This window comes from Gymnoscopelus braueri (genome assembly GCF_963280865.1).
Source record: "Gymnoscopelus braueri genome assembly, chromosome: 21".
NCBI lineage: Eukaryota > Metazoa > Chordata > Actinopteri > Myctophiformes > Myctophidae > Gymnoscopelus > Gymnoscopelus braueri.
The window spans coordinates 36,449,139-36,474,045 of record NC_137623.1 but is presented as its reverse complement, the minus strand read 5'-3'; the positions used below and the strand labels follow the sequence as shown (position 1 = coordinate 36,474,045).

Sequence of the window (24,907 nt, the reverse complement as noted above, 5' to 3'; positions counted from 1 at the left end):
ACTCCCTAGAGGCCAAGGAAAAACATCCGCCCTGCATTTTTCACATTTGCCTTTTATAGCGCCACCAAGAGGCCGACTTATGTAAAACACATTTTTGGATATTAAGCCTTCACATTTTATCCAAATTTCACACAAATCGGTACACATGATCTCTATAGTCATGTGATCAAGATGGAACTGTTTGATTTTTCATATTTCATCCTGATTGGCTAACAATGACATCTAAAGTTTGCAGAAGTGGCCCGTTTTGAACAAAATGCCACAAATCATGAACGCAGCGTCCGATTGAGGTGACACTTTACAAGCACATTCGCACTAAGTTGAAGAACAAATGCCACCCTTTAACATTGCCCTATTATAGCGCCACCAGGAGGCCCATTTTTTCAAAACCTTTCTTTGTTGTATTACTCCTACAAATGTTGTCCAATCATCATGCAAATCGGTACCCATTATCTCTATAGTCAAGTGATCAAGATGGTTCTGTCCGATTTTTCATATTCCATCCTGATTGGCAAATTCCAAACATTGTTGGCCCACAATAACCTACCTGACCTGGCGGAGACCTGTGCTCCGAGGAGCACTTTTTCTAGTTTAGACTCTAAACCTCCCATTAACACCAGTGCAAATTACACCTCCTCTCTTCCTGATGACCTGAACAGACACTACTATCACTTTCAACATGACGGCTTGAATGACTGAGGGGTCTTCGACTGACTATGTGAATAATCAATTTTCAGGGGGCAGGCCTCTTTTTTTTACCTATGCTGCTATACTGTCTGAAGGAAGCCAAGCGAAGATAAGTTTTACAATTAAGTACAAGACCCACCCACCACAACCCCCACCTGAACCCTTGGATTCACATACTTTGTTTCTGGAGGTCCAGGTTCATTACTGAAGGCAGGAGGTATTCCTTTAGACCGGTCACTCATCATAGACACACAGCTGGGTGTTGGAGACTCTGGTCTGTGGATGTGCTGTTTGTCAGTCCCCTCCTCCTCTTTCTCCATGGACTCACTCATCGTGTGGTCTTTATTAAACCTGTCAGGATTACAGTCAATAAAATACATCAGAAAAAGGTAAATGCTGCATGCAGGTGCACAACACATGCATTACTCGTAAAATGCATCAGATTGACACATTTAACCTTAATATGTGTTACCCTGGACCACCCTTCAAAAGCCTGTGGTCCCCCCATAGTCCCACAAAACCCAAGGGAAACATTGAAAGAGTAGAGAATCATCCCATAAGCCCATTCTTACAAGGGCAATGCAATAAGGTTTCCCAACAGAAAAGATGTAGATAATAGCATTGCTGGTGGTTTTCAGAGGGAGAGCCCAGTGCACACTGCACAGAGGAACTGGCAGGTAGAGAGCAAACAGTAAAAACAAACAAAACGAATTGATATAAGATCAATTTATTTGCATATTCCTATTGCAATACTAAGCAGTAGATTTTATTCAGTATTGTTTCATAGTAGGGATCAACATTATACATGGCCCGAATGCAGCAGAATGCACTTTCGACTCGCCCACTTGTGGCAGTAAAAATAAGGCCTTGTAATGTAAAATCAAACGCTTAAATACTGTACGTGTGACTAGTAAACAACACTGGGCCTCATTCACCAATACCTTTGTAAGTTGTCTTCTTAACTTTCTTCCTAAGTCAATTCCTAAGAGAAGCCGAGTCAGATTAATGTAACGTTATTAAAAGGCATAATTGTTCGTAACTATTCGTATGATGATGACATGTTTATTGTTAATAAAACATTATGATAAAATTGCAAAATTGTCACACCATTATCAAAAGGATGAAAAAGAAGCTAGTGGCTTATTTCCATTGTGGTCCTTTCATATGTATGTGCAAATTATGTTGTGTTGCATGGGTGTATGGGGCTTGGGCTTCAACTCAACCTGGTCTATTCAGGTTGGATTGTCATTTTCAGGCCCGTTGAAAACTCTAAGGCAGTGGTTCTCAAACATTTTCATGTCAAGGACCCCAAAATGTACATGCATTTGGCTGAAGCCCCATCTGAAAATATTTTTCTGCCAGGGACTCGCATTTTTTTCAAGTTTTGATTTTTTTTTTTTTTTTTTTGATTTATCAAAATGTTTCGAAAATATCCGAACTACAATCTTCCTCATTTAGCTGTGGACCCCCAAGGACCCCTGTAATTGATTTATTATTTGATTTATTATACAATTGTAGAATTGAAGAAAACAGAATAAATTGTTATTTTGACCAAACATATCAGCACTCAAATGTGTCTAAGGGTGCTCTTGAGTGTGCGTAGATTCTGTTCTGTGAACAAATCACAGTTAAGAAAACATTGGTGAATGTCGGGGGCTTCTCTGAGAGTATTGGGGAGTGCATTTCACAGGGTTGGGGCAGCAGAAGCAAAAACTCATATCGCCCCAGGTATGGTACTTGGTCCTGGGGACCTCAAGGAGGTTGGCGTTACCAGACCTGAGGGAGCGGGAGGGGACATGACGTTTGAGGAGGTCGAAGAGGTATGGGGAGCCAGATTGTTCAGTGCCTTATAGATGGTGAGTAGTAAAGTTATTATCATTGATTATTATTATTGTGGGCTCGCGAGCGAGCACACTATAGCTAATTGTTACTATTTATTTATCTCCCAAAAGTATGGCACCTAACTACTCCCACATACTTAGAAACTCCATTCAAACTTTGAAAAATCCAGCTTACTGTCGACACGCGTGCTTGTACTTTTCTTTTTTAAATCATTTGTAGTTTTTGAAATATTTAACTTTAAGCACCCAATGCATTTCCAATGGGTTTTGCTAGAGGACAGAGGAGAAATGCCCCGTGTTTTCGTAAAGTCACTGTGGCCACATTCACTTTCACATTCACTGTGGCCACATTCAGATCTGGCCACAGTCACTGTGGCCAGATCTAAGCTGTGTGATGTATACATTTTTAGTTAAGACCATTAATATAAACCCATGCACCTACACACTCTAGCAATCAGTGCAGCTGCTGCTATGTACCTAATCTGTCAGTCATTGGTGCTGCTAAGTGCTAAGTATATTTACTCAAGTACTATGCAAGTGCTTACCATGCACAGTCTAATTTTGAGGTCCTTTTACTTTACTTTTCATTTTTGTTACTTCTACTCCACTACAATGACAGCATTTGACAGCTTTAGTTACTTGTTACTTTGCAGATTTTATTATTAATTGTACACTGTAAGCTCCAAACACACACACAGACACACATACGCCCCATACTCGATCGCCCTGCACCCCACCTCCCACACCACATGACATACCCCCCCCTGTCATACAAACTATACAAAAGAAAAGCTGATCTACAATGTGATGCGTGATGAGCTTGTAGATCTGCTATTTTGGAAAAAGCTTGACAGTCTTTGGAAAGTGTGAGTAGAGGTGGCGGCAGTGGCTCAGGGGTAGAGTGGCCGGTAGAAAGGCTGGATGGCAACTGCGAGGTTCACAGTTCGATCCCGGGCTCCCCCAGAATTAGTATCGAAGTGTCCTTGAGCAAGATGCTGAACCCCTAATTGCTCCCGATGAGCAGGTGCCTTGCAAGGTTTCCTCCGCCATCGGTGGGTAAAATATTGATGGCAATTATTTTGTACATTTCAAGCTCCAATTTAACACTAATGGTGTGTATTGGTCAACATAACCCCCCCCCCCACACACACACACACACACACACACACACACACACACACACACACACACACACACACACACACACACACACACTTTAAACCATAGTAAATAGCTAATCTACAAGCTCACTGGAGCCAGGGGGAAGCACCCCGCACCCATCACTCCTGGCCCCTATACCCCTCCATCCCCTTACTACCATCACTATTCAAGCAGGTGTTTAACTGATGACAATTAGGAGAATGATAACCGGTGCTCCCGATCTGATCAACCGGAGGCAAGTCTGCACCCACACACAACACAAAGACAGAGATACCGTGTCAAACTGAATTTGTACTTTTTATAACTACAGTTTTTTGGCTTTAAAGCGAGCCCACATTGTTTCTTCAGGAACAATATTTCTAGTTATTATTCAGCTCCTCAAAATTGCAGAGAGAGGGAAACAGAGGGATGGATGGAATTAGGGACGGGCAGACAGACGGACAGACAGACAGACAGACAGACAGACAGACAGGCAGGCAGGCAGGCAGGCAGGCAGGCAGACAGACAGACAGACATTTTTGATTGATTGAATATTTTATTAGGCAAAAAATGTAAAACAGCACAGTTACATTTAAAATACTTTGTCTAACAGGTCCGTTCATAAAAGTCCTTGCGGACTTGTTTCCAATGAGGGCCTTGGTATTTAATTCATAGGCATATATAGTGGCACCACAGTTCAAATATCATTACAAAATAAACAGCCAAAAACAATATATAACACTATGTACAACAAAAAAAATAAAAAAGAGGGGAAAAAAATAATATGTACAAGAACAGGGGGGGGGGGTCTGCTGTCTAACGGGAAAATGGTACTACCTCCACCTTTGGCCTCCTGAAAGGTGATTTTTTAAGGCTCTTTTAAATGAGCCCAGTGAACTGCATTTTTTGAGGGATGGAGTTAGACTATTCCAATCCTGGGTGGCAGTGCTGTAGAAGGAGAATTTGCCCATGTTTGATTTATGGGTGGGTGGTACCAAATTGTTGTTAACGCTCCCTCTGGTATTGTGACTGTGGGTGTCGCTAACCTTTTGGAGGTATTTACTCAGATATGCGGGAATTGGGGGCATATCGGGCAAATTTGCATTTACAATTTTGAAGGCCAGTCCCATTTTTAGTTGTTTAACCCTGTCTTCCACCCTGAGCCAGCCTAGGCTGGCAAAATGGGTGGGAGAAAGGTGGGTCATGGGCCCCAATCCGAGGAGTAGCCGAATCAGTTTGTTTTGGGAGGTTTGAAGCTTAGTCTTCAGTGACACTGAGGTGTTGGAGTACCAGGAGGTGCAAGCATAGTCAAAAAGTGGTTGAATCAGGGCCCCAGAGAGGGTCCTGAGGGCCTGAGGGTTGACAAAAGAGGAAACTCTGCCCATAAATTTGGTTCTCTGGTTTACTCTTTTGACCACCTTTGTAGCCATGCTATCACCTGTCAGGTATTTGTCAAGTACACAACCCAAATAGGTAATCTCTTCTTTGCTAGAGATAATTGTGTCATCGACTTTGACCTTGAAATCATTTACATCCATCTGTCTGAGGGAATGTTTGGTCCCAAAGAGAATGGATTCAGTTTTCCCAAGGTGTAGTGACAGTTTGTTATCGGTAAGCCAAGTACGGATTTTTGAGAGTTCGGAGCTGAGCGCCTCCTCAACTTGCAACTTGTCCTCTCCCGAGATCAGGAGTGCCGAGTCATCAGCGAACAGGAACAGTTTGCAGTTACAGGCAGCACTCATGTCGTTAATGTATAGAAGAAACAGTAACGGCCCTAGAATGCTGCCCTGAGGAACCCCACAGCTCACCGGGAGGGATGAGGACATGGTTCCGTTGATGTCAACCACTTGTTCTCTTCCCTCCAGGTAAGATCTCATCCAGTTTAGTGATGTGCAGTCAAAACCAATCGCCCTCAGCTTATCAAGTAAAATTGAGTGGTTTACAGTGTCGAACGCTTTTTGGAGGTCCAACATGACCATGCCGCAGTATTTGCCCGCGTCTACCTCACGTTTGATGTAGTCGGTCAGATACAGTAGGCATGTGTCAGTGGAATGGGAGGTTCTGAAGCCCGATTGGAATTCAAACAACAGTTTATGCTCGCTGAGGTAGCTGTTGATTTGTTCTTGAATTAATCGCTCTACAACCTTTGAGATGGAACAAAGGATGGAAACAGGCCTATAGTTGCCAGGTTCTAATTTGCTTCCTTTTTTATGCAGAGGGATTACTCTTGCCAACTTGAAATCCTGTGGGACGTGACACTGGCTGATGGATAGGTTTGTGATTTGGGCTACTATGGGGGCAATAGCAGTAGCTGCGTCTCTGAGGAATCTGGTGGGGATATTGTCAAGGCCGGTGGCCTTGTTTGGCTGGAGGGCGAGTAGTTTTTTCTGCACATCATCAGCATTTACTGGTTTGAATGAAAAGGAGTCTTTTTTAGCCCCTAGTTTAACATAGTGAGCATGGATGTGGTCAGAGCCGTACAAACCTGAATGCTGAGGAAGTTTGCTTACCAACTGGGTTGCAATGGTGGTAAAAAAGCTGTTAAAACAGTTTGCTACCGCTTGCTTGTCGGTAATGAGCACGCCACTTGAAATAATGCAGATGTTTGTAGCTTTGGTTTGAATTTTGTTGTTGCAGCCCAATTTCTGTAGCGCTTCCCACAGCTTTTGTGGGTGGCTTTTGTTTGCCTCAATACTTTCATTTAAGAAATTCTTTTTGGCAGTTTTGACCAATTTGTTTACTACATTTCGTTGATTTCTGCATCTTTCAAGTAGTTGCACATCTTTGCATTTCCTGAACTCAGAGTACATTTTGTTTCTGAGTTTGATTGCATTTAGGATGTCTCCATTCATCCAGGGTTGTGTACGGGCTCTGACTCTCACCACCTTCTTGGGCGCTAGGCTATCAATAACAGACACAAAAGCAGTTTTGAAACCAGTCCAAGACTCCTCAGCCGAGGAGCCACCGAGTACATTTGACCAATCCACTTTCTCAAGAGCTGTTGTGAGAGCTTCTGATGAGTAAGTTTTCACAGCTCTGCAGCTGATCGTGCTATGACAATCAACTACAGATCTGTGAAGCTTACGCGTGCAGAAAATGATGTTATGGTCGCTTAGACTGCACTCAATGACTCCACTTAAAGGAATCCTCGACTGGTCTGATGTCAAAATGAGGTCAATGATGGTCTGAGAAGTGGGGCCTACCCTTGTGATATTTTTTATCATTTGGGTGAGGCTATGCATGTCACAGAATTTTTTGAAAGATTTAAATATGGCGGCGTCTTTCCGGAGTACATCCGTATTGTAGTCGCCAATCAAAATCAATTCCGAATTTCCAATGATTGCCATGTGCTCCTCTAATAAATCATAAAACTCATTTTGACCTGGGGGCCTGTAGATTGCGCCAATTATCAGGGGTTTAGCGTGAGGATAGGTGATTTTTATCCAGACCGATTCCGTGGAGTTGTTCTCCAATTTTGGGTACACATTGAAAATGATGTCAGATCTCACATAAATGCATACCCCTCCTCCACAAAGAGTTCTGTCTTTCCTAATGACATTGTAGCCTATAATCTCAATTTCAGAATCGTCTACTGTGTCATCCAGTTTTGTCTCTGAAAAAGAGAGAACCCCTACCTTGCCATTTCCAAACATGGATCTTATTTCAGACATCTTTGTGGGGTTTTTGAGGCTATTCACATTTAGGTGGATGATGTGTAGTCCTTTTTTGGAGAAAATCGTGTCCATCTGTTCAGTCTGGAAAAAGTCAGGTTCCTTAAGCTGTTTTGTCCCTGTAGCTTCAAAGGTGGGTGGGGCAGGTGGAGGTGTGATCGGGGGAGTGGGGTGGGGGCTTTGTGTTTGCAGCAGGGCAGTGGGGGAGGGGGATAGGGGAGGGGATGGACTTTTGGGGGAAATGGGAAACTCAGGGAGAAAATAATCTCTGTTTCCACGCCGATCCCACAGAGGAAAACCTTGTAGTTGACCTCCAGTGCCCGTTGGAAAAACAGGGACCATGCGGTGGTGCCAGGAGATAGGAAAAACAGTGGGAAAATCACCGTATTCCTGTGCTTCCCTCTGAGAAAAACCTTGCGTTTGTCTCGAGTCCATGTTGCGCATGAGGAAATCCTCTCGTTGATGATGTTGGTGGGGAAACCCCTGTGACGTCATCGGCCAGATTTCCTCTTGCAGTGGTGTTCTGTATGAGAACGTGGGTCCTGGAGCAAACACAGATGTTAAACGGGACAAATAATCCATTCTTGTTTCTCCAGGGCTCTGCTGGGGTTCGTACTTATCAGGTGAGGTTGTCCGTTGCCAAACAAAGTTATTTGTCTGCATGTTGTGGACCGCTGGGCTCCGTCTAACGCTTCCTATACACATTCTACACTACTACATCTATTGCACTACTATATATGGCACTAATCAACGATACTGCTTCTCGTTCATGGACGAAGTCGGGCTTTGACAAAGTCGCCTGTTGCCTTTGTTCGCCTAGCCTTCGTTCACTAGCCGCTTTGAAAGCTGACGCTTTCAGAGCTGGTTTAAACCACTTCAATTGATTGCTAATTGTCTGCCGGGGAGTGCTGGCCCTCCCAGCCACTTTAACAGGTCAATCAATTTGCCTATTCTACCTGAGACTACTTCAAGTGCTCTGTGAGACAGACACAGAGTATCAATGGGCTACTGCTTAAAGCACAAATACAAATATAAACTACAGACTAACACAAGCTAATAATACAGCACTAGTAGCAAAGCACTTAAAGTACAACTGCTAGCAACTTGCTAAATAAGAAAAATGCTATACTCACTACCCAGAAGTTCAGGAGCTCAGTTCACTCCAGATGTTGAAAGCACACTGAAGGAATAACACTAGCAGCCTGCCTTTTATCCCTTTGAGCTGTGTTGGCCCTCCCAGCCACTTTAACAGGTCAATCAATTTGCCTATTCTACCTGAGACTACTTCAAGTGCTCTGTGAGACAGACACAGAGTATCAATGGGCTACTGCTTAAAGCACAAATACAAATATAAACTACAGACTAACACAAGCTAATAATACAGCACTAGTAGCAAAGCACTTAAAGTACAACTGCTAGCAACTTGCTAAATAAGAAAAATGCTATACTCACTACCCAGAAGTTCAGGAGCTCAGTTCACTCCAGATGTTGAAAGCACACTGAAGGAATAACACTAGCAGCCTGCCTTTTATCCCTTTGAGCTGTGTTGGCCCTCCCAGCCACTTTAACAGGTCAATCAATTTGCCTATTCTACCTGAGACTACTTCAAGTGCTCTGTGAGACAGACACAGAGTATCAATGGGCTACTGCTTAAAGCACAAATACAAATATAAACTACAGACTAACACAAGCTAATAATACAGCACTAGTAGCAAAGCACTTAAAGTACAACTGCTAGCAACTTGCTAAATAAGAAAAATGCTATACTCACTACCCAGAAGTTCAGGAGCTCAGTTCACTCCAGATGTTGAAAGCACACTGAAGGAATAACACTAGCAGCCTGCCTTTTATCCCTTTGAGCTGTGTTGGCCCTCCCAGCCACTTTAACAGGTCAATCAATTTGCCTATTCTACCTGAGACTACTTCAAGTGCTCTGTGAGACAGACACAGAGTATCAATGGGCTACTGCTTAAAGCACAAATACAAATATAAACTACAGACTAACACAAGCTAATAATACAGCACTAGTAGCAAAGCACTTAAAGTACAACTGCTAGCAACTTGCTAAATAAGAAAAATGCTATACTCACTACCCAGAAGTTCAGGAGCTCAGTTCACTCCAGATGTTGAAAGCACACTCAGACAGACAGACACACAGACACACAGACAGACTGACAGGGAGGGGGAGGGAAAGACCTAGGGACAGACAGACAGACAGAAGGACAGACGGACAGCGGAAAGACCAAGGGACAGACAGAGGGAAGGAGGGAGAAGGACACACAGTAGTACACAACCAATTCCTCTGCTGTGCTCATGTGATTTACTGTTAACTACTGAGGTGACTCTTGCTGAGTGACTCACACTGTGAGGAATATCAGACTTGTCACTTAGCACTATTTGTTTCATCATTTATTTTATAGCATTATCTAACTCACCTTCTGTTACAATGGTCTTATGTTCTGTTCTGTATTCTAAATATGTTGGTGGTGATATCATGGGAGAGAGGGGTGGAGGGTCCCAACGAGAGCAGGTATAGTGGCATAATTTTCCAAAAAAAATCACAATTCCAACTGCCACTTACACTAGCTTGGTGTAGGGTTTTTAGACACGTAAATCAGGTGGGTTTCTCTGTAATTGCACATCCATAGTAGAAACTTGACCACAGTACTCACAGACTCCACGAGACAGGGATAAGGTTAGTGGAGCTTTACTGAAGTCCAGCTCAGTTACAAAGATGCATATAAACAAAAAACAAAATATAAAGTCCTTGTTGTCCAGGTTATAACATCCACAAAAAACACCCGAAAATACGGTCAAAACTGTTAGTTTCCTGCGCTCCAAACTAGCGTCTTACAAACATTTTCTCTCATTAATTCCCTCGTCAACTTAAGCCGTCACAGCTGCGCTCAGCATAATAATTAACTTAACTGTAGGGGGCGCACTTTACCATATTACAGTAGACAGTTCTATCCAAACATTAAACCCAACACAACATGACAATAAGGCAATAGAAATAAAGAATTAAATACAGTTCCTAAATTGGCTCTTACATTACCGGCCCCTAATTGAGTAGGCAGGATGCATATCAATTACAAAAACAAATAAAATTACATTTCAAGAGCCAAACTCAACAATCAAGTACTGTTCAATGTTCTTTACTCATTGTCCTTTTTTCTTCTTTTCTTCTTATGTCTTTTTTCCTTATTTTCTTTTTATAAATCAGCTTCACAAAGCAGGCAAAGCTTGGCAATAGGCCTCTCCAAGGTATTGGTCTTTGTCTTAATCAGGACTCTGCGGACCAGACCGTGTTTGTCTGGAATAGTCTTTAGAACCCTGCCCATGACCCATGAGTTGCGGGGGGCAGAGTCGTCCACAATCAGCACAACGTCGTTAGGTGCTAGGTTTCGCTTGACTTGAGACCATTTTTGGCGTTCTTGGAGAAGGGGCAGATACTCTTTGGCCCACCGCTTCCAGAACAAGTCGGCAATATACTGAGTCTGCCTCCAACGTCGACGAGCGTACAGATCTGCTGTCTGGAACAGCCCTACAGGCATCAACGGCTGTTTTTTCAACAACAACAAGTGATTGGGCGTCAGGGGCTCAAGATCACTGGGATCATCTGACGACGTTGTGATGGGCCTGCTGTTAATGATGGCTTCAGCTTCACATAACACTGTCTGAAGGCACTCATCGTCAAGTGTCTGCTGTTTCAATACAGAGCTCAGGACTTTTCTCACGGTACGGATTTGCCTCTCCCAAACTCCACCATGGTGAGAGCCGCTGGGTGGATTGAAAATCCATTGGATTCCTCTCTGCATAAGGGAATCTTCAATTTTCGATTGGTTCCACTGCTGGATGGATTCGCGGAGCTCCCGCTCGGCTCCAACAAAATTGGTGCCGTTGTCCGATCGAATTATCTTCACTTGTCCTCTTCGACACACAAACCTGCGCAGTGCATTTATGCACGAGTCCGTGTCCAGGGAGTGTGCAACCTCTATATGTACGGCTCTAATAGTTAGGCAAGTAAAGAGCACGCCGTACCTTTTCACAACGCTGCGACCTCTTTTGACCTCCACAGGGCCAAAGTAATCGACCCCCACGTTTGTGAAGGGGGGTTGGTCAGGCAGCACTCTGTCGGGCGGCAAGTTGGACATCTTTTGTTCCCCAACTTTTCCATGGTGTCTGCTACAGACAACGCACTTCGTAAGGAGTCTTCTTATTGCCGAGTTTGCTTTGGGAATCCAGAAACGTTGTCGTAATTCTGAAAGCATATAATTTCGGCCGGAGTGTCCAATCCTCTCATGGATGTCTTGCAGGATGAGAGCAGCAATGTGCATGTCTTTTGACAAAATGACCGGATGCATGGCATCTTCCGGCATTGCAGAATTGCATAGCCTGCCTCCGACTCTGAGCATGCCGTCTTGCAGGATAGGATCCAATTTGTAGGTTGGACTACTTCTTTTGACACTGGATCCTTGTTGCAGAGCAGTTAGTTCTTCGCAAAATCTTTGCCGTTGACTGAAGAGGATAATTTCTCTCTCTGCATCTGCTAAGTCCTTCACTGTCAGAGACTTTCCTTCCAGTGTTCTCTTGTAGTCACACATGGTCTGCTCCACTGCATCTTCCAGCGTTGCTGCATCAGTGGTTGTCTGACTCATGGTACTTCTGATCTCCTGTCGTTTTTTACTAAGCTGCTGAAGAATCTGTTTGAGCTTGAGCATCCAGGCAACGGCTTTCTTCAGTCGATACCATCTGGAATGGTGCTGAATCAGTCTGCTCACAGGACTTTCCGTTGTGTGAGTTAGGTTCACGTTCACTGTGACCGACTTCCTCAGTTCAATATCATCAAGCTGGACCTGTTGTAGGTCAGGGCGTTCAGGCCACTGTTCTTCTGGTGTCTGGAAGTAAGATGGTCCATTGATCCAACTGTGGTTCTTCAAGAAGTTCTCTGCTGTTTGTCCGCGTGACGCACAGTCAGCTGGATTCAGTGAGGAGTTGACGTACCTCCACTGTGTTGGTCTTGTGCTATCTCTGATGACAGCAACTCTGTTAGCGACAAAGGTTTTGAAACGTCTTGTTTCGCTTTCAAGGTACCTTAGTACTGTGGTACTGTCGGTCCAGAAGACTGAGTCCAGCAAATCCAGTTGAAGTTCCCTTTTCATCATCTTGTCCATTTTTACAGCTACGACAGCTGCTGTCAGTTCCATGCGTGGGATAGTGGTCTGTTTTAGCGGTGCCACCCTAGACTTTCCCATTAAGAAAGCGCAGTGGGACTGTCCGTCTTCATCAACAAGTCGCAAGTACGACACCGTTCCATATCCATGCTCACTTGCATCAGAAAAATGGTGTAGTTGGGCTGTGGTGTTAGACCCAAAGCCAGTAGGCTTGATAGACCTCCTCACACTGAAGTCAGACAGCTGATGGAGGTCATTCAACCACTTCAGCCACTTCTGTGCAAGCGCTTCTGGGACATTTTCGTCCCATCCTAGTTTGTCTTTGCACGTTTGTTGGAGGAGCATCTTCGCAGGGAGGGTGAGTGGCGCCAGAAAGCCTAAAGGGTCGAAGATTGAGCATACGACTGAAAGGATTCCACGCCTTGAGATTGGCTTGTCTTTGGTATTGATGGTGAACCTGAACGAATCGTCTTCAGTGCACCATTGTACACCAAGGGCCCTCTCCACAGGTAGAACATCCTGACTCAAGTCCAGGTTCTTGAAGTCCTTTGCCCTCTCCTCTTCTGGGATCAATGACATCAGCAAACGGCTGTTGCTGGCCCACTTCGTTAGACGAAACCCTCCAGTAGCACATAGCGCCGTGAGTTCTTGAACCAGCACGACAGCTTTCTCTTCACTCGGAACAGACTTTAAGCAGTCGTCAACGTAGAAGTTTCTGAGAACAGTGTCAACTGTCTCAGTCGATGAGTTGCTTCTGTTGTCTTCGGCTGTCTTTCTCAGTGCAAACGTTGCACAGCTGGGGGACGACTTAGCACCAAAGGTATGTACCACCATCTTGTACTCCACAAGGTTCTCTGTGAGGCATCCCTGAGGCCACCACAAAAAACGCATGAGGTCTGTGTCTTCATCAGGTACCCTTACCTGGTAGTACATTGCTTCGATGTCAGCCATGACTGCAACATGTTCCTGTCGAAATCTCAACAACACTCCGACAAGTGAATTTGTTAGGTCTGGACCTTGGAGTAGTACGTCGTTCAATGAAGTTCCTTGAAAGGAAGCAGCGCAATCGAACACGACTCGCAGCTTCTTCTTCTTAGGGTGGTATACCCCATGGTGGGGAATATACCAGGCTCTGCCATCTTGACGGCTATGTTCGGCGTCGCGTACTGGAACTGCATGACCCTTAGCCATCATGTTGCTCATGAAGGTTGTGTATTCTTCATGGAACTCAGGATTCTTGGCGAGTTTCCTCTTCAAGTTGACTGCACGCTGCAAAGCAACACTTCGATTGTTTGGCAAGTTGAGTGTTTGCTTCTTTACAGGTAGGTTGATGTAATAGTGCCCATCAACATGACGAACAGAACTTGTCATCTTGTCCATGAACTGATGGTCCTCCAAAGACATCTCCACGTTGTCATCACAGTTCCTCTCAGGAAAGTCGCGGTTGTATAGCTGTATGGTTAACTCCTCTACACTCTGCAGAGAGATCCGATTAACAGAGAACCATTGCCGTTCATCATTTTCAGAATTTACATCTTTGTGTTCTTTTAGTGGCCCGTTTATGACCCAGCCAAGGGCAGTCCTCACAGCATAGGGTCCGTTGCCCTGACTGTTTATTACTGTCCATGGCTCCATTGCCTTGTGGGCGTTGGTCCCTATCAGGAGCCCCACTTCGGCATCAATGTATGGCAGTTTCACATCTCTCAAGTACGGCCATCTGTCTACATCCCTCTGCAAAGGAATGTTCCGTCTGCTCACTGGTATCTCCTTCTGTGTGAACACTTTGGGCAAGTCTATGAAGTTGTCTTCTTCTAGACCGCTCACTTCCATATCCGAGAGCACGTGACTGTCAATACTTCCCTTCAGATTCATGGTTTGCAGAATAATCTCTGTCTTTCTGCCAGTGAGGTTTAGCTGCCTGGCTAGGTTTTCGGTGCAAAACGTACCTGTACTGCCCGGGTCCATAAAGGCATAAGTCTCTACTGTTTTGGGACCTTTCTTGGATTTGACACGGACAGGTACAATAGCAAGGATACCGTCCCCGTTACCGGCCCCAGTGTACCCACTGGTTTCTTTGTGTACAGACACAACGGCACTCGAGACTGCTTGATCTGTCTCACCGTTGTCAATTCTCTCACTGGAGCTATGTTCTGGCTTGGAGATATGGAGCAGACTGGGGTGTTTCCCCGAGCACACTTGACACGTCGCCTTCTTTTTGCACTCTTTGCTGCGATGACCCTTAACTAAACAGCCAAAACAGAGTCCAGATTTTTTCAAAAATTCAACTTTGTCCTTGTGTGGTTTGTCACGGATGGAGTGACAGATTTCCAAAGCATGGTTCTTCTCACAGAATAGGCAAGGTTTGACAAGGGCAACATTTACAGGGGTAGTGTCATGCTTAGCCTTAGGAGTAGGCAGTGCCTGTTCTTCCCTTGAGACAACATTTGTTGCAAAGCTGCTCCTTTTAGTTTCCTCTTTCTTGACACCTTTCCCTGCTGCTTTGTTCTTGTCTCTTTTTTCGGTATTCGGCCCATCATCTGCAATATTCCCGAAGAGCGGGTCCATGATGACTTTAGCCTGTCTTTCAATAAACTTGACCAAGTCGAAGAACTTGGCTCGTCCATGCTGTCTCTCTTGGAGGTCGAAAGCAGCACCTCTCCATCTCTCACGGATCTTGTATGGGAGTTTTGATATGATGGTTCTCATGTTTACAGGGTTGTCCATCTCATCCATGTAGTTAATGTCCTCCATGGCGTTGCGACATGACACAAGAAACAGTGAGAAGGAGTTCAGTGACTTGCCATCTTCTGACTTTATCTGAGGCCATTGGAAAGCCTTCTCCATGTAAGCCGTGGCAATCTTTAACTCATTCCCATAGTGATCTCTGAGTAGCTTCATCGCCTCTCTGAAGCCTCGCGTGGGTGTCATATGTTGACAGCTCCTGATGAGATCTCTCGGTTCTCCCCTAGTATACTGTTCTAGGTAATAGAGTTTGTCAGCATCACTCTGAGTCTTTGATTCAATGGCGTGTTCAAACGCTCTCAGAAAAGATCTGTACTGGAGTGGGTCGCCATGGAACACTGAAATGTCTACTTGAGGAAGGTGAGAGAGCTGTTGTTGTCTTGCAAGCATTTCCGTAATGTCATTCTGTTTCTGCATTACTTTGAATATGTTTCCCATATCATCATTACTCTGTCGCTCACCCTCAGTGCGTTCTTGCTTTGGTGGCTGATCATGACGTGTCGTAGATCTGACATTAGCAAAGCCAGGTATATTTGACTGTGGCACTGGGCCTGCCATTCTATGTCTGACGTCAGGGAAGACAGGTACATTTAACCATGGCACTGAGTCTGTCGTTCTGCGTCTGACATCAGCGAAGCCGGGTACATTTAACTGTGGCACTGAGTCCATCGCTCTTTGTAGCTGCCTAGGAGTAAAGGTAGCACCCTCTTCAGGCTTCACCTGTGGCTTGATGTCATGCTGTGGGGATTCAAACTCTGAATAAACCTTGATTTTGGCAGTAGACTCTGCAATAGCAGTTTCCATTTCTAACTGTGCCATCTTAGCTTTTAGTTGTGCTTGCTGGATTTCCATTTCTTGTTGCAACTGTGCTTGTTGTATTTCCAAGTCTTGTTTTTGCTTCATGGCAGCTGCCTTAGCTACTAGTGCAGCTCTGTTGGCTTCTTCTTTTAAACGAGCCGAGGAAGCAGCTGAAACACGGGACAGACGGGAAAGACCACTGACAGACCCTGGTCCATTACCAGATTTGTCCGTTCTATGTTTTGATGAGACCACGGAAACACTGTCCGAGGGGGTCACTTCTTTGTCACATTTCTGTGCCATCTTAAGTCGTCTTTGTTTGGCCGCCTCCACCCATTCCTCTGTTCTTTTAACTAAGTCAGAGAAGTATTCCAGCTTTGGTTGAAACCATTGTTCTTGGTCTGCATGTTGTTCCTCCTCTATCATGAAAGGCAGCACAGCTTTGTTTGCTTCAATGAACTCCTCCAGCATTTGTTGTAGGTTTTTTAAGAGTACTTCTTCAATATCCTCCACATTGCAGTCATGTTCCATAAGCACATCAATTTCTTTCTCCTTTACAGTCATCACTCTGACCCTGTATCTCCTTGCATTCATGAGCCTGTGTAGCTTGTCTTCTACATACTTTAGAGTGTACTTTGGTTCCCTCTTGTGGTCAGGCTCAGGCACTGCACCACTCTCCTCCTCATGCTCTTGCATCATGCTCTCGTCTGCCATAGTGACGTCACCAACAGTCACGGTAAAACGAGTGGCTTAATAAACTTCACAAATCGAAGTGATCTTCACTTAAAGCAGTCACAAGTTTCAAAAAGTTGTTTAAGACTTGCTGCTGGCTGTACAGAAGTTGTTTTCTGGCACTTTCTTAGCGTTTTCCATCCATAAGGATACAGTTTTGACTTGATATAGTGGCATAATTTTCCAAAAAAAAATCACAATTCCAACTGCCACTTACACTAGCTTGGCGTAGGGTTTTTAGACACGTAAATCAGGTGGGTTTCTCTGTAATTGCACATCCATAGTAGAAACTTGACCACAGTACTCACAGACTCCACGAGACAGGGATAAGGTTAGTGGAGCTTTACTGAAGTCCAGCTCAGTTACAAAGATGCATATAAACAAAAAACTAAATATAAAGTCCTTGTTGTCCAAAACAGGTTATAACATCCACAAAAAACACCCGAAAATACGGTCAAAACTGTTAGTTTCCTGCGCTCCAAACTAGCGTCTTACAAACATTTTCTCTCATTAATTCCCTCGTCAACTTAAGCCGTCACAGCTGCGCTCAGCATAATAATTAACTTAACTGTAGGGGGCGCACTTTACCATATTACAGTAGACAGTTCTATCCAAACATTAAACCCAACACAACATGACAATAAGGCAATAGAAATAAAGAATTAAATACAGTTCCTAAATTGGCTCTTACAGCAGGTATTAAAGGGTAAGTTCAGATTTTTGGGCTTAAAGCTGTAGGAAATACTTACCATTAATGTAGTGGTTGCAAAGGTATTCATTGATTGCACGAGTCCCGTGGTCAGAGTTCTGGTCCGGCTCTGATGAATATTAAGTAGTTCCGGTGATTTGGTGGGGTCACTCATTAAAAATAAATTAATCACTGCGCTGCTGCAGCATACTCTCTCAAAACAAGGTGTACTGCCAGCGTTGCCATGTCCGCTTATTATAAGCGACATGTTAACCAATGAAGACGTGTTGTGAGCTTGTAGATCGGCTATTTTCAATATATATATATATATGTTACAGTATGATTGGAGAACCAGTACGATTGAAGAAAGCGCGCTCGTTTTTACCACCCACCCAGCACTAGAGGGAGCCACAAGCCAGGCTTGTGCACAAACATATATGGCCACACACACACACACACACACACACAGTCACACACACAGTCACACACACACACACACACACACACGCACGCGCACACACACGCGCACGCGCTCATGCTTTTTTTGGTTTATTGAAAGCAGGACTGTTTAGATACTTTTATTGTGTTCTGGCTTTTGTTTTACTTTCTCCCTGACACACACACACACACACACACACACACACACACACACACACACACACACACACACACACACACACACACACACACACACACAGTGATCCATGAAAAGAACTATTCTGTCCCTATCGGTTTACAAATCAAACGGCGCTGAGTCGACTAGTGGAGCATCGGCCGGTCAGCGCGGGCACTCGCGCCTGGAGGCGCGAGGGCGCGCTTCCTCGGCCTCAAGCTCCACTAAGTCGGCGCGCCGTGCGTGTGAACGCGTGTTCAGCGTTCCCCTCATAGATATTATGGTTCCCCTAGCGTAGCTTCCTGGTTGCTATGTGGGGGGGAACAACAAAAGACAGGTCTCCGTCGGCGCATCAAAGCCCCGCCTCTCCGCGCTCTCCTTCTCCTCCTCGGAGGAGGAGGAGAAGGAGAGAAGGAGAGGACGGGACGGTTTATTACGCGAGGAGGAGGAGGAGGAGGAGGCTCCTCTTCCTCGCGAGCCTCGCGTAATAACCCCCCGCCTCGCAGCGCCGTCCTCCTTCTCCTCCTCGCGAGCTCTCCTCCTCACTGTGACATATATATATGTCACAGTACGATTGGAGAACCAGTACGATTGAAGACAGAGCGCTCGTTTTTAGGCACGGGGCTCCTTCGGGGCGAGGCGGGGCTTTTCGAGACAGGGTTTATTAGCGAGGCTCGCGAGGAGGAGAAGGAGGACGGCGCTGCGAGGCGGGGGGTTATTACGCGAGGCTCGCGAGGAAGAGGAGCCTCCTCCTCCTCCTCCTCCTCGCGTAATAAACCGTCCCGTCCTCTCCTTCTCTCCTTCTCCTCCTCCTCCGAGGAGGAGAAGGAGAGCGCGGAGAGGCGGGGCTTTGATGCGCCGACGGAGACCTGTCTTTTGTTGTTCCCCCCCACATAGCAACCAGGAAGCTACGCTAGGGGAACCATAATATCTATGAGGGGAACGCTGAACACGCGTTCACACGCACGGCGCGCCGACTTAGTGGAGCTTGAGGCCGAGGAAGCGCGCGAGTGCCCGCGCTGACCGGCCGATGCTCCACTAGTCGACTCAGCGCCGTTTGATTTGTAAACCGATAGGGACAGAATAGTTCTTTTCATGGATCACTGTGTGTGTGTGTGTGTGTGTGTGTGTGTGTGTGTGTGTGTGTGTGTGTGTGTGTGTGTGTGTGTGTGTGTGTGTGTGTGTGTGTGTGTGTGTGTGTGTGTGTGTGTGTGTCAGGGAGAAAGTAAAACAAAAGCCAGAACACAATAAAAGTATCTAAACAGTCCTGCTTTCAATAAACCAAAAAAAGCATGAGCGCGTGCGCGTGTGTGTGCGCGTGCGTGTGTGTGTGTGTGTGTGTGTGTGTGTGACTGTGTGTGTGACTGTGTGTGTGTGTGTGTGTGTGTGTGGCCATATATGTTTGTGCACAAGCCTGGCTTGTGGCTCCCTCTAGTGCTGGGTGGGTGGTAAAAACGAGCGCGCTTTCTTCAATCGTACTGGTTCTCCAATCATACTGTAACATATATATAGGTCATGTGGCCTATTGGTCCTGGCTGCTTATTTCTCTCGCAATCTGGCAATACTGGCAGTGCACCTTGTTTTGAGAGAGTATGCTGCAGCAGCGCAGTGATTCTGGACACAAAAAATGTGACCAAAAATGTGTACCATGTGACAGAGAGGTCAAAGTTGAATGAAAGCTGCGCTATATGGTAGAAATAGGTCAACAATATGAATGACGCTAGTTTATTTGATTAATTCATTTTTAATGAGGGACCCCACCAAATCACCGGAACTACTATTGTCTGTTCTGGTGAACTACTATTCATCAGAACCGGACCAGAACTCTGACCACGGGACTTGTGCAATCAATTAATACCTTTGCAACCACTACATTAATGGTAATTGAAGTATTTCCTACAGCTTTAAGTCCAACAATCTGAACTATCCCTTTAAGTAATAAGTGATCCTTCATAGTTTGTCTGTTACATTTTTATGATAGAGTCGTTTGAGTCATATAAATACCTTACAATCAACTTTATGACAGCTGAATACTATATACTAACTAGAATGGTTCTAGTATATAGTATGAACAACACCCTACATTATCTTTTAATCATAAGACTAGAGAGATTTACTCTTGTATATTGTTTAAAACAATTACCCTACATTAACTTTGAGTTTTGAGCCGACGTCACAAAACAACATGGCGTGTTCAGTTCACCATGTTGTTGTTGTGTCGAAATGGTTGACTGTAAGATACTAACATTTCTATCACTGGGAGTGTCTACAGTGCTGTGTTTTTGTCTTTCTTTCTAAACTTTATTTTTTAATTGGGAGGAGTCACAGTGAGGCTGACAATTTACAATGTAGGCATTTAGCCTAATTAGAGGATTCATGGAGAGGAGGAGTCATGCGAAGAGAGGTGAAAGACACAGGTAACACCCCCCCCCCCCCCCCCGACCAACCAATATGTCTCTCGCTTGTTCCTACTTCTCCCTCTCATATACACACACATGGGCGTACAGCATGGGGCACACATACACACACAGGCGCGCACCCACCCACCCCCACACCCCAGTGAATTACAAGTCCATTAACCAGTGAATTACAAGTCCATTAACCAGAGAATTACAAGTCCATTAACCAGTGAATTACAAGACCATTAACCAGTGAATTACAAGTCCATTAACCAGAGAATTACAAGTCCATTAACCAGTGAATTACAAGACCATTAACCAGTGAATTACAAGACCATTAACCAGTGAATTACAAGTCCATTAACAAGTGAATTACTAGTCCATTAACCAGTGAATTACAAGTTCATTAACCAGTGAATTACAAGTCCATTAACCAGTGAATTACAAGACCATTAACCAGTGAATTACAAGTCCATTAACCAGTGAATTACAAGTCCATTAACCAGTGAATTACAAGTCCATTAACCAGTGAATTACAAGTCCATTTACCAGTGAATTACAAGTCCATTAACCAGTGAATTACAAGACCATTAACCAGTGAATTACAAGACCATTAACCAGTGAATTACAAGTCCATTTACCAGTGAATTACAAGACCATTAACCAGTGAATTACTAGTCCATTTACCAGTGAATTACAAGACCATTAACCAGTGAATTACAAGTCCATTAACCAGTGAATTACAAGTTCATTTACCAGTGAATTACAAGACCATTAACCAGTGAATTACAAGACCATTAACCAGTGAATTACTAGTCCATTAACCAGTGAATTACAAGTCCATTAACCAGTGAATTAGGCCATTAACCAGTGAAACAGAGAGAGAGGGAGGGAGGGAGGGGGGAGGAGGGCCTAGGGACTGACCGAGACACACACACACACACACACACACACACACACACACACACACACACACACACAAAGCACACAAAGCACACTCACACACACACACTGTGGTCACGTGATTTACTGTAAAACTGCAGACAGACAGAGAGCGAGAGAGAGAGAGAGAGAGAGAGAGGGAGGAGGAGGGCCTAGGGACAGACCGAGACACACACACACACACACACACACACACACACACACACACACACACACACACACACACACACACACACACACACACACACACAAAGCACACACACACAAAGCACACACACACTGTGGTCACGTGATTTACTGTAAAACTGCAGAGGAGACTCTTGCTGAGTGACTTACACTGTGCAAAAACAATGTCTATCACACAAAGATTTGGCGGCCACCCTGTAGTAACGTCAAAACGAGAGCAGCAGAGCTATTAAGTAAGAAGTGAACCGTCGCTTGTATGTTAAACTGTCATGGTAGAGTTGTTCTAGTCATATGAATACACTGCAATCAACTTTATAACAACCATGAAGGAGCTTGTTGTACAAAAACACACATTTCACCCACTTCTTTAAGTCTGTAAACCTGTGGTTGATTCTTAACTTTTACAGTGGTGGAAAAAGTACTCAAATTCTTTACTTAAGTAAAAGTATCAATACTGTAATATATAAGTACTCTGTTACAAGTATAAGTCCAGAATTCTAAATTTACTTGAGTAAAAGTACAAAAGTATTGGCATCAAACTACTTAAATTAGGCTACCAAAAGTAAAAGTACTAAAATGTTTGAAAATAGCTGATCTACAAGCTCACAACACGTCGCAGTGCGACGTGTTGTGAGCTTGTAGATCTGCTATTTTCAAATAGTCTATATATAAAATAGGGCTAAAGTGGTATGTTTCCTAATATCAAAATGTATATCTGAAAAGTAACTAGTAACTAAAGTTTTCAAATAATTGTAGTGGAGTAAAAGTACAATATTTGCCTCTGAGATGTAGTGGAGTAGAAGTAAAAGTACTGAAAATTGGAAATATTCCAGTAAAGTAAAAAATACCTCAAAATAGTACTTAAGTACAGTACTTGAGTAAATTGACTTAGTTAATTTCCACCACTGAACTTTTATAACACAAGACTGTTGCATATTGTTTAAAACAAGTCACTTACCCTAACCTGACACCGTCAAATGGAAGAAGCTTGCGACACACATTTGTTTCACAGCTCCTTCCTGAAATCAAATGCAAATGAGATTTCCGGAGGGAGGGGGTTTACCAGGCTACACTTACCCTACATTAATCTGTAAACTTTGATCCAACGTCACAAAACAAAATGGAGTGTTCAGTTCACCGTGCTGTTGTCGTGTCAAAATGGTCGACTGTGTATCAAGACACTAACATTTCCTATCATACCTGGTGTGTTTACAGTTTTCTCTTTCTCTGTATACTTCAACATGGGTGGAGTCTGAGGATTCAGGTAGAAACCATGGGAGGACTCTCCCTTCTGTTTCTAGCTTGTTCCTGCCTCTCCCTCTCATATACACACACACACACACACACACACACAGACAGACAGACAGACAGACAGACAGACAGACAGACAGACAGACAGACAGACAGACAGACAGACAGACAGACAGACACACACACTCCAAAGTCCCACAGAGCAGAGGCAGACAGAGGAGGGTGGTGTTACGTAATAACTGGTTTTCAAGCTAAACTACTGCAGGCCTGTTTCAAAGTGGAGTTGACTCATTGGGAGGGGGGGGGGGGGGCTGTGGGGAATAGTCACGCATAAGATTTGATGTTAATATTATAGATTCCATGGATAATAATAGGCCTACATAATGTGGGATGCATTTATCATACATGCATACATTAGTGAGTGAGTGAATTAATTAGTTACTTTTCTTGACCACAATATTACAATTTAGATAGCAGGTTATTTAGACAGATGTTCATTGTTTACCTGTTATCCTATAGTTTCAATACACAGATTATTATTTAGACAGCATATTGTTTAGACTGATGCTAGGTTCTTAGTTTACCTGTGATCCTAGTTTACTGAGACACTACACTGTCTCTCTACATTCTATGTATGTGTTTTTGCTTATTGTATGTCACTCTGGATAAAGAGCATCTGCTAAATGCCTACATTTGAATGAATGTATGATTGAATAAATGAATGAATGTCATGTACAAACACATGACAAAGGTTCAGTAACACACTGTACAGCAGGGGCGGACGCACGGTAGGCCAAGTAAGGCACGTGCCTTACCTCGAATACACTGTGCCTTCCCTCCGCCAAACAGCTTTTTGTGTATTTATTTACTATGAATATCGCCCCCTATACTTAAGGCTGACAAACAACGTAGGCCTAATACACATCCATTCTCTCTACGTCCTGCGTGTCTGGAGGATGTTGGGTCTTTTGAGCCAATGTGTATTCTCAGAATCCCTTTTCACACTTAAGAGTGTGAAATATGTCTGTCTGTGTCCCTCATTCACAGAACCGGTTTTCTACGTCATGACATAAGCACACAATATAAACACCACACACAATGTCCTGGCCTCGTTCTCTTCATATTTGATTCTTGAGACAGCAGAGAGACAGCAATGGCACCAGCGTAAGAAAAAAAGTTTGTCCAGAGCAAACTCATCGACGCTTCTCACTGGCTAAATTTTGTGCTTTGTACTCTCAAAGCATCCCTGGATATTAGCAATACATTGCCAGCTTTGTTTTTGTGTATCAGGTGTATCTTTCTCTCTCATGTACATAATATCTGACTGGCGCAGTGATATGCTTGTGGTTCAAGAAAGTACAAAATAAAAGTCTTTGAGTCGTTGTCATGGTTAATAATTTACCAATCATCTACCAACTATTGTAGGCTACCTATGTCTAAGCTAAAAACATAAATATGTAGGTCACCTACATACTTGTAATTTCTGGTTATTTGAAGAGGTTATTCAACTCTCCAGCTGTCTATCTGCGGCGACCCTACCCCCCACCCCCCGGGCGGGGGGTGGGGGCCTACCATGTATTTGCCTGGCCTTACTCATGAAGAGATCCTGTGTCCGCCACTGCTGTACAGAGTTGGGAAGTAACAAAGTACTTTTTATAAGTAGGCTATCTGTACTTTATTTAGTACTTATTTCTCTGACTACTTTTAACTTTTACTCGTGACATTTTAACACAATCTGTACTTTCTACTCTATTTTCAAAACAGTCTCGTTACTTTAGTTCATTTAGACACTTCAGCTCAGAAATAACCAGACCATTAATTATCCATTTAACATTTATTAACCATTACCATATTAACCATATATGCAATGATATTGCATTCAAGTTTGGCGGTGTGACTCTGCTCTTGTGATATTAAAGATTGCCTGTGCAAATATGTCACAGATCTTCAATCACAAAACCCCCAGAGCAAAGCATAAATACAGTTTTACATAAACATTGAACCTTCAATGCCTAATTAAAATACCACATATCGTAGTACAAT

The 24,907-nt window shown here is 44.0% G+C and overlaps 1 protein-coding gene across 4 annotated transcripts in view; it reads right to left on the bottom strand.

Moving 5' to 3' along the window:
- The window catches only part of LOC308077466 (protein NLRC3-like), a 48,987-nt gene extending 26,182 nt beyond the window's left edge, over nucleotides 1-22,805 (bottom strand). For 3 of the 4 annotated variants that reach the window (XM_080418154.1, XM_080418156.1, XM_080418157.1), the window contains exons 1-2: nucleotides 22,691-22,805; nucleotides 865-1,038 (exon numbers count right to left, since the gene is read on the bottom strand). In XM_080418154.1, the coding sequence (XP_080274280.1) occupies nucleotides 865-1,019 (155 nt within the window). In that variant the 5' untranslated portion in view covers nucleotides 1,020-1,038; nucleotides 22,691-22,805. The other variant, XM_080418155.1, reaches the window with a different exon arrangement.
- Between the last annotated feature and the right edge of the window lie 2,102 nt (nucleotides 22,806-24,907).